Genomic DNA, 10,969 nt, shown 5'->3' with positions numbered 1-10,969 from the left:
AAACTATAATTGAGCAAATGCAATCTAATGACTCTATGAGACATCAAGAATAAGTCAAACAAGGGGCGGCTAGGTGGCACAGTGGATAAAGCATGGGCCCTGGATTCAGGAGTACCTGAGTTCAAATCCAGCCTCAGACACTTGACATTTACTAGCTGTGTGACCCTGGGCAAGTCACTTAACCCCCATTGCCCCGCAAGAAAAAAAAAAAAAGAATAAGTCTAACAGAGCACAGCTAGGTGGTGTAGTGGATAAAGCACTAGCCCTGGATTCAGGTAGACCTGAGTTCAAATCTGGCCTCAGATACTTGACGCTTATCAGCTGTGTAACCCTGGGCAAGTCACTTAACCCTCACTGCCCTGAAAAATTAAAAAGAAATCAAACAAAATCAAAATAATGAAAATAAAATAGAAGAAAATATAAAATACCCATCAGCAAAACAAATGACCTAGGAATATTTTAGTCAAATTCAAGATTTATCAGGTGAAGAAGAAAGTACTGCAAGCATCCAGAAAGAAGCAATTCCAAAATCAAGGCACCACCATCAGAAGTATAGAGGACTTAGTAGCTTCAATATTAAAGGATCGTAGAGCTTGGAATATGATACTCCAGAAAGCAAAGGACCTTCAATTAACTACCCAGCAAAATTTATCCTAATCTTTCAGGGGGAAAGATGGACATTCATTGAAATAGGGGACTTTCAAAATTTCCGGATGACAATCTATATTTGAACAAAAAGTTCTATCTTTAAATACAAGACTCAAGAGAATCATGAAAAGGTAAGTAGGAGAAAAACCCACCCATATTATTCAATATGGTTAAACTGTTTACAGACCTACAGAAGAAGATAATACTTGTAGCTCTAGAGAATTAAATCTCTATTAGGGAAGTTAGAAGGAGTGTACATAAACAGAGGGTGTGGACATAGGTTGACTTTGATGTGATAATATAAAAAATTATGGGGTGGAAAAGTATTATATTGGGAGAAGAGGAAAGGGGGAAGGTAAATCATATCACTTGAAAAGGTACAAAATGCCTATTATAGTAGAAGGAAAAAAGGGAGGGAGGGAGTATTTTTTTGCACCTTATTCTCATCAAATTTGGTTAAGAGGGAATAGCATACACACTCAGTTGGACATAGAAATTTATTTTCCTCTATAAGTAAGTAGAAGGGGAAAGGGGAAAGAAAAAGGAAGGGAGCTGATAGAAGGAAGGGAAGATTGAGGAAGGCAGTGGTCAGAAGCAAAACACTTCTGAGAAGGGACAGGGTGAAAGGAGAGAGAAAACTATAGAAAGGATGAAAAATAGGAAGAAGGGAAATACACAGTAATCATAACTGAATGTGAATGGGATGAACTCTCCCATAAAATGGAAATGGATAGCAGAGTGGATTAAAAACCAGAATCCTAAATATGTTTATTATAAGAAAGACAACACACAGAGTAAAGAGAAAAGGCTGATGCATAATATATTATGCATTAGCTGAAGTAAAAAAAAAAACAACAAAAAAAAAACAGAGGTAGCAATCGCTATCTCAGACAAAGCAAAAGCAAAAATAGACCAAATTAAAAGAGATAAGGAAGGAAACTACAACTTACTAGAATGTACCATAGACAATGAAGTAATATCAATACTAAACATATATTTACTAAGGGGTATAACATCCAAATTTTTAGAGAAATTAAATGAGAAAGCAAAAATACGAATGGGAGACCTCAATTTCCCCCTCTCAGAACTAGATAAATCTAAGCCTGAAATAAACAAGAAAGAAGTTAAAGCGGTAAATAGAATTTTAGAAAAGGTAGATATGATAGACCTCTGGATAAAATTGAATAATAGAAAAGAATACACCTTTTTCTTAATGGAACACATGGCATGTACAAAAAATTGACCGTGTATTAGGACATATAAACCTCATAACCAAACACAGAAAGGCAGAGATATTAAATGCATCCTTTTCAGATCATAATGAGATAAAAATTATGAGGAATAAAGGGCCATGGGGAGATGGCCCAAAATTAATTGGAAACTAAATAATGTCATCCTAAAGAATGAGTGAGTCAAACAATAGTTCATAGAAACCATCAATAATTTCATTCAAGAGAATGACAATACTGAGACAACATAACAAAATTTATGGGATGCAGTCAGAACACTTTTTAGGGGGGAAATTTCATATATCTAAATACTTGCACTAATAAAATACAGAAAGATATCAGAAAATAGTGGAGAGAACCCAGGAATTGCCTGTGCTCTCCCAAGTTTCTCTCAGAAACAACATTGAATAAAGCCTCTAAACAGATTCTGGAGCTATATAACCTACAAGAAGACAGTGAGACACAATGTTCCAACTTGAGATAATTTAGAAGACTTCAAGAAAGGTCTGTCTCATTTGGATGAAAGGGGAGCACAGCACAGATCAGCTCAGCATAGAGGGAGTCTGAACAAGTCAGAAGGAGGCTCTTGGCCACAGCAGAGGTCTGCAGCTGAGGACCCTTCCTTCATCTTGGCTCAGCAGGCTGGTGGTGCAGCAGGCCAGTTGTGAGGCCTTCCAGCCCCAGATGAGAGGGCAAACTGTTAGCTAGAGAACTATCCACAGGACAGGCACAACTTTTCCAAGCCATCCCAGCAAGCCCAGGGTGTTTAGCAATGTACAAGCCACAGAGGCCTCAGAACAGAAAGCCAGTAACTAGGCCCCTATCTCCCAGCACAAGAAGCTTGCAACAGTGGCCCCTGTGTCCCAGGAACAGAACTAAACTTTAAAAGTAAAAAATAGTATGAAATACGAATAAGAAATAGAAAAGGACCCTTACCATAGGGAGCTTCTATGGTGACAGGAAAGGCCAAAACATAAACTCAGATGAGGACAATACTGTTAAAATGCCTACATGGGAATCCTCAAGGAGGAAGGAAAATAGGTTTCGAGACCAATAAGGATTATTGGAAAAGCTCAAAAAGGATTTTTAAAACTAAATAAGAGAGGTAGAAGAAAAAATGAGAAAAGAAATGAGAATTATGCAAGAAAATTATGAAAAAAGAGAAAAGAGCTTGTAAAAGCAAGCAAAAAAATTGACTGAAGAAAGCAATTCTTCAAAAACCACAATGGGTCAAATGGGGGGAAAATAGTCAAATGGAAAAGGAGGTACAAAAGCTTACTGAAGAAAACAATGTCTTAAAAATTAGAGTTGGTCAGATAGAAGCTAATGACTCCATGAGACACCAGGAATCAGTCAAACAGAATCAAAAGAATGAAAAAAGGAAAAAAATGTGAAATATATTGTCAGAATGACAACTGACTTGGAAAATAGATCCAGGAGAAATAATTTAAGAATTATAGGGTACTTCTGGGGGTGGGGGCCAAGATGGTGGGACAAAGTCATTAAAGTTCCTGACACAATTACCCCCAAAACAGCAATAAAACAATCCCTGGATAGGCAAAACCGACAAAAAGATGGGCTGGGATTATTTTCCAGTCAAAGACAGATTAGAGGGGATCTTGTTGGGTTGCAAGTACAGCCCAACCCTGTGATTGCACTGATACAGTCCCTAGGCAGGCTGAGCCAGACAAACTTACCCCTGAGCCTCCAAATCATCTGTAGCACCAGCATCTTCTGGAATTAAGCTTATGGTAGAGTGAGAGGGATGAATTTCTGGCTGGGGGGGTGGGTGGAAAATACAGAGGTGTCTACCAAACCTAAGGAGGAATTTGGCTATCCCACCCCAGTGGGGAACCAGGAAGAAATCTTGAGTGGCGGGAGGCTCAGGTTGGGAAGGGTCGAAGGCAAATTGGAGCTAAGAACCACCACAGCACACAAAGTTCTGCTGGTGGGTTAATTAGTAATTTGGCTTGAGATTATCTTCAGACCAGAGAACAGGCCAGTCAAGAAAAAACTTGCCCTCCCCCAAAGCAAAACACCTGAGACCCTCTGAAGCTTGGGACAGTGTAGCTTGGAAGTAAAGCCCCACTTTAAGAGGGAGTTAGAAGTCAAGTAAAAGACAGCAAGATGAGCAAGCAAAGAAAGTTGAGAATTATAGAGAGTTTCTTTAGCAACAAGGAAAATTGAGGTACACCCTCAGAAGAGGATAACTACCTCAGGGCCCCTACATCCAAAGCTTCCAGGAAAAATATGAATTGGTCTCAGGCCATGGAAGTGCTCAAAAGGGACTTTGAAGAGAAAGTAGGAGAGATAGAAGTCAGATTTAGAGAGGTAGAGGAAAGAATGGAAAGAGAAATGAGTGTGATGCAGGAAAGTCATGAGAAAAAAGTCAACAGCTTGAAAAGCCAAATGGAAAAGGAGATACAAAAGCTCTCAGAGGGAAATAATTGCCTAAGAATTAGGACTGACCAAATGGAAGCCAGTGAATTTATGAGAAACCAAGACACAATAAAGCAAATCCAACTGAATAAAAAATTGAGAAATTTCATTAAAAAAATAGAGAACTTCAGGGGCAGCTAGGTGGCACAGTGGATAGAGCACCGGCCCTGGAGTCAGGAGGTCCCGAGTTCGGGTCCGGCCTCAGACACTTAATACTTACTAGCTGTGTGACCCTGAGCAAGTCACTTAACCCCAATTGTCTCACCAAAAAAACCAAAAACCAAAAACCAAAAACTAGAGAAACTCTATTTAAAATAACTGTAGACAATATAAAATACTTGGAAGTCTACTTGCCTAGGCAAACCCAATGACGCTATGAACACAATTACAAAGCACTTTTCACACAAATATAATCTGATCCAAATATCTGGAAAAATATAATTTGCTCATGGGTAGACCATGCTAATACAATAAAAATGCCAATTCTACCTAATGAATTTACTTATTCAGTGCCATACCATTCTACCAAAAATTATTTCATACAGCTAAAAAAAATAACAAAATTCATATGGAAGAACAAAAAGGTCAAGAATATCATGGGAATTCATTTCAAAAAATGCAAAAGAATGTGACCTAGCTGTACCAAATCTAAAACTGTATTATAAGGCAGCAATCATCAAAACTATTTGGTACTGGCTCCCTTCACCCCCAGCAGCCAACATGGGTCGCGTTCGGAACAAGACCATGAAGAAGGCAGCGCGGGTCATCATTGAAAAGTGCTACACCTGCCTGGGCAACGACTTCCACACCAACAAGTGTGTGTGTGAGGAGATCGCCATCATCCCCAGCAAGAAGCTCTGCAACAAGATTGCTGGATATGTTACTCATCTGATGAAGCGCATCCAGAGAGGTCCTGTGAGAGGTATCTCCATCAAGTTGCAGGAAGAAGAAAGAGAAAGGAGGGATAACTATGTCCCTGAGGTCTCTGCTTTGGATCAGGAGATCATTGAAGTGGACCCTGATATCAAAGAAATGTTGAAACTCCTGGACTTTGGCAGTTTGTCCAACCTGCAAGTTACCCAGCCCACGGTTGGGATGAACTTCAAAACACCAAGAGGAGTTGTTTAATGTTTACTTTTGTGTTCTTTGCAATAAACTTGGGAACTCCCCAGGAAAAAAAAATATTTGGTACTGTCTAAGAAATAGAGACGTGGATCAGTGGAATAGGTTAGGCACACAAAAAAACAGCAGTAAATGAATGTAACAATCTCCTGTTTGATAAAACCAATGACTCTAGACTCCAGGATAAAAACTCACTATTTGACAAACCTACTGGGAAAACTGGAAAATAGTATGGCAGAAACTAGGCATAGACCAATATCTTACACTGTACATCAAAGTAAAGTAAAAATGTGTATATGATGTAGACATAAAGGGTGATACCATAGGCAAATTAGAAAAGGAAGGGATAGTTAGTTGTCAGATCTATGGAGAGGGGAAGAATTTATGAACAAAGATGAGATAGAGAACATTATGAAATGCAGAGTGGATCATTTTGATTACATTAAATTAAAAAAGGTTTTGCACAAAGAAAACCAATGCAAACAAGATTAGAAGGAAAGCAGAAAGCTAGGAAACAATTTTATAGCCAGTTTTTCAGATAACGGCCTCATGTCTAAATCTATAGAAAACTGAATCAAATATATAAGAATACAAGTTATTCCCCAATTGAGAAATGGTCAAAGCATGTATACAGACAGTTTTCAGATGAAGAAACTAAAGCTATGTATAGGCATATGAAAAAATGTTCTCAATCACTACAGATTAGAGAAATGCAAACTAAAACTATTCTGAGGTACCAACTCACACCTATCAAATTGGCTAATATGACAAAAAAAGGAAAATGATAAATGTTGGAGAAGATGTGGAAAAATTGGAGCACTAATGCATTGTTGGTGGAGCTGTGAACTGATTCTACCATTCTGCAATTTGGAACCCTGCCCAAAAGGCTATAAAACTGTGTGTCCCCTTTGACCCAGCAATACCACTACTAGGTCTTTATCCAAAGAGATCATAAAAAAGTTAAAAGGACCCTGAAGTACAAAAATATTTATAGTTGCTCTTTTTGTGGTGGCAAAGAATTGGAAATTGGGGGTATGCCTATCAATTGGGGAATGGCTAAACAAGTTGTGGCATATGAATGCAATGGAATACTATTGTGTCATAAGAAATGAGAAGCACATGGATTTCAGAAAAACCTGGAATAACTTACATGAATTAATGCTGAATGAAATGAGCAGAACCAAGAGAACATTGTACATAGTATCAACAACATTGTGTTATGGCCAACTGTGATAGACTTAAATCTTCTCAGCAATACAATGATCCAAGACAATGCCAAAAGACTTGTGGTGGAAAATGCTCTCCACATTTAGAAAAAGAACAATGGAGTCCGAATGCTGATTGAAGAATACTATTTTCACTTTTGCTGTTGTTTTTGTTGTTGTTGTTATTTATTCTTTCTTGCATTTTTTCTTTTGTTCTGATTCTTCTCTTACAACATAACTAATGTGAAAATATGTTTAACATAATTGTAATATATAACCAATATCAGATTATTTGCTGGCTTCAGGAGGGGGGAGGAGAGCAAGGGAGGGAGAAACATTTGGAACTCAAAAAATATCTTTACTCGTAATGGGGAAAATTGTTTTAAAATCAAATTAAATTTTTAAAAAGTGGAGATCAATGAGTTGGACATGCAACTAAGAAAGCTAGAAAAAGAATAAATTAAAAACCTTAAATTAGGATATAAAATAAATTAAAATAAATCATCAGAATTTCTATATATGACCAACAAAGTCCACCAGCAAGAGATAGAAAGAGAAATTCCATTTAAAATAACTGTGCGCGGCTTCCGGTGGGTGTTGGTCTGGTGTCACAAATCTGCGAAATTGCTGTGGTGGGGCTGCTGGCAGCTGAGGCTGTGATGATGACGACAATGACGACTTGAGCAGGTGCGGCGGGAACAACAGCGGCAGAGGTGGTGGAGGCAGCGGGGGGCTGTGGCGGAGGTGGCAGGGGAGGTTCGGGACTCCGACTTTAGGCCCGTGTTGGCCTCCGAGGTTTCCTCGCTGGCATGGTATGTACAGATGGCTGCTTAGTGTCTTCCATTCCTTCTTCCAGAGGCCCCGCGGCGCCCCCATTCCTCAGCTCGGCTCCTACCCAAGAGGCGGCTATCAGACAGAACTCCAGTCACTGATGAAACAGAAGCCAGAAGACCACGATTAGATTACTTGATTCACTGAGTCAAGAAGAGCATCTGGAATATCACCCATTTATTTGGCACTCCAGCCCACCTCAGCCCAAGGTGCCTGGAGGCTGGTGGCTGCAATGACTCGCATACTGGAACCCGGCTCTCCGTGAGAGGCACTTCACAAACATTCACCATCTGAACTGACAAAATCTGGACTCTGGAGAGATGTGCTTACATCGGGTAATAAAACCCACAGTGGGGCAAGTAAACATTCAAATAAAGTGCGCCGAAATGACCATCATCATGAGGCCACACTATGCCTTTCTTGAGTTTTCCTTGTAACCAGGAAGCTTATAAGAAAAGAATGAGCGTCTGTTACTATGGCAAGTCTCCCCTAGGCACTCCTCTAGCCTGGAAACAGCAGTTCAAGACCCGAATCTTTCTGAGGGACCCCTTGCAGAAAATGGCAAGGCTCTAAAGCACAAATGTGCATGTGTTCCCGGGAGGGAATGGGAAGAACTTGAAGTTGGAGGGTCTGGGTTCGAATCCCAGCTCTGTTCCTTTCTGTCTGTGTATGCCTGGGCATTTCATTGACCCTCTCTGAGCCTCGCCTCTTCCACAGCACATCATGAACCAGCAATACTACTACCAGTCATAAAAAAGGGTAAAGGATCCACATGTACAAAAATATATCCACTCTTTTTTGTAGTGGCAAAGAATTAGAAATTGAAAGAATGTCCATCAATTGGGGAATGACTGAATAAGTTGTGGTATACGAATGTAATGGAATACTATTGTAGCATAAGAAATCATGATCAGGTTTGTTACCGAAAAACCTGGAAAGACTTATATGAACTGATGCTTAGTGAAGAGAGTAGAACCAGGAGAACATTATACATAGTAAAAGCAACATGTCCAATGATCAACTATAATAAATTTAGGTCTTTTCAGCAATACAGTGATCAAAGACAATTCCATAAGACTCACAATGAAGAATGCTATCCACATCCATAAAAAGAACTATGAAGTCTGAATCCAAATCAAGGTATACAATTTTCACTTTTTTTTCTTTTCCTTCTTGTTTTCTTTTTTACACTTTTCCTTTTTGTTCTGATTCTTCATTCACTATATGACTAATGTGGAAATATGTTTATATGATTGTATATGTACAACCTATATCTAATTGCTTGCTGTCTTAGGGAGGGGGGAGAAAAATTTGGAACTCATAATCTTACAAAAAGGAACATTGAAAACTATCTTTACATGTAATTTGGAAAAATAAAATTAAGTGAAAAAAATAAAAGTGCTGAACTAATAAATTGGAAGCTGGTTTTATAAAAACTAATAAATAGATAAATCATTGGTTTATTTGATTAAAACAAGAGAGAAGATAAGCAAATTATCAGTATCAAAAATTAGAAGGTTAAATTCATGACCAATGAAGAGGAAATTAAAGCAATAATTAGGAGTTATTTTTTGAGATTGTATGGTAAAAAATCTGACAAACTAAATGAAAAGAATAAAAATTAAAAAAAAAAACACCTATCAATTGCTCAGATTAAGAGAAGAGGAAAGGTAATACTTACATAACTCAATTTTAGAAAAATAAATTGAATAAGTCATCAATGAACTCCCTGAGGGGGGAGAATCAAAATGCCATAGAGATTAATGAGTGAATTCTCCCAAACATTTAAAGAATAATTAATTCCAACACTATATAAACTATTTGGAAAAATAGAGAGTCCTACCAAATTTCTTTTATGACACAAATATGTTGCTAATACCTAAGTAAGGAAGAGCAAGAAGAAACGAAACTATTAACTAATTTCCCTAATGAATATTGAAGCAAAAATTTTAAATAAAGTATTATCAATGAGATAACAGAATATATTATAAGGATCTACACTATGACCAGGTGGAATTTATACTAAAAAGGTAGGGCTAGTTCAATAATAGGAAAACTATCAGCATAATTGACCATATCAATAACCAAACCAATAGAAATAATATCATTATCACCTCTGTTATTTAATATACTAGAAATGTTAGCTATAGCAATAAGAGAAGAAAAAGAAATTAAAACAATTATAAGCAATGAGGAAACAAAATTATCACTCTTTGCAGATGATCTGATGTTATACTTAGAAAATCCCGGGGAATCAGCTAAAAAAACTACTTGAAATGAATAACAACTTTAATAAAGTTTTAAGATACAAAATAAACCCACATAGATCACCAGCTTTTCTACATATTACCAACAAAGTCCAACAATAATAGGTAGAAAGAGGAATTCCATTTAAAATAACTGTTGCCAATTTAAAATACTTGGGAGTCTACCTGCTAAGACAAATACAGGAACTGTTCATATGACCAGAACTATAAAACACTTTTCATACAAATAAAGTCAGATCTAAACAACTGGAAAAATAATAATTGGTCATGGGTTGGCTGAGTCAGCTTAATAAAATTGACAATCCTACCAAGGTAATTTATTTATTTGCCATACCAAAAAAACTAATGAAATATTTTATAGATTTATAAAAAATGACAATTCATCTGGAAGAGCAAAAGCTCAAGCATATCAAGGGAATTAATTAAAAAATGCAAAAGAAGGTGGTCTAGCAGTACCAGATATCAAAATTATAAAGCATTAATTATCAAAACATTCTGGTACTGGCTAAGAAATAGAGAGGTGGGTCAGTGGAATAGAATAGGTACAAATTACACTATAGTAAACGACTATAGTAATCTAGTATATGATAAACCCAAAGATCCGAGCTTTTGGAACAAAAACTCATTATTTGACAAAAACTGCTGGTAAAACTGGATAACAGTATGGTAGAGACTAGGTACAGACCAGCATCTCATACTGTATATTAAAATAAGGTCAAAATGGGTACATGATTTTCACATAAAAGGTGATACCATAAGCAATTTAAGAGAGCATGGAGAGTTGCTCTTCCAGGGCAGAGCCAAGATGGCGGAGGAAAGACAGTGAGCTCTCAAACTCATGACACAATCACTCCAAAAACCATCCAAATAATGCCATAGGAAAATGCCCGGAGCAGCAAAACACACAGGACTGGACCTGTATCTAAGTATGGGTAAAGCAACAGAGTCCTGCCTCAGTGCTAACAAAGAAACCCCTCTTATCTCCTTCTATCAAGCTGTTTGACACCCTTACAATTTGTGGGCTGAGAGTCCCAGAAATAGCCACTGCTGTTGCCAATTCAGTGGTTCCTATGGCCTGCTCCTGGTTTGCTGGGGCCCAGTCTGTGCTTCCATGGCTTGCAGGACAATACTAAACACACCTATCCTTAGATTAAAGCACCTTGGAAGAACTGAAAACTTACAGGTCCCTAGAAATATCTCTGAAAACAGCCACACAAAACCCTTGAAG

The 10,969-nt window shown here is 37.8% G+C and overlaps 1 protein-coding gene across 1 annotated transcript; it reads left to right on the top strand.

Moving 5' to 3' along the window:
• The first annotated feature begins 5,036 nt into the window (after positions 1-5,036).
• On the top strand, positions 5,037-5,444 carry LOC122751991 (40S ribosomal protein S17-like). Its single transcript, XM_043999259.1, has one exon. It carries the CDS (start codon positions 5,037-5,039, stop codon positions 5,442-5,444), a length of 408 nt encoding a protein of 135 aa, XP_043855194.1.
• Positions 5,445-10,969: the final 5,525 nt, after the last annotated feature.

This window comes from Dromiciops gliroides, chromosome 3 (genome assembly GCF_019393635.1).
Source record: "Dromiciops gliroides isolate mDroGli1 chromosome 3, mDroGli1.pri, whole genome shotgun sequence".
NCBI lineage: Eukaryota > Metazoa > Chordata > Mammalia > Microbiotheria > Microbiotheriidae > Dromiciops > Dromiciops gliroides.
The sequence above is the reverse complement of the archived record's forward strand: the minus strand, read 5'-3'. Positions and strand labels throughout refer to the sequence as shown.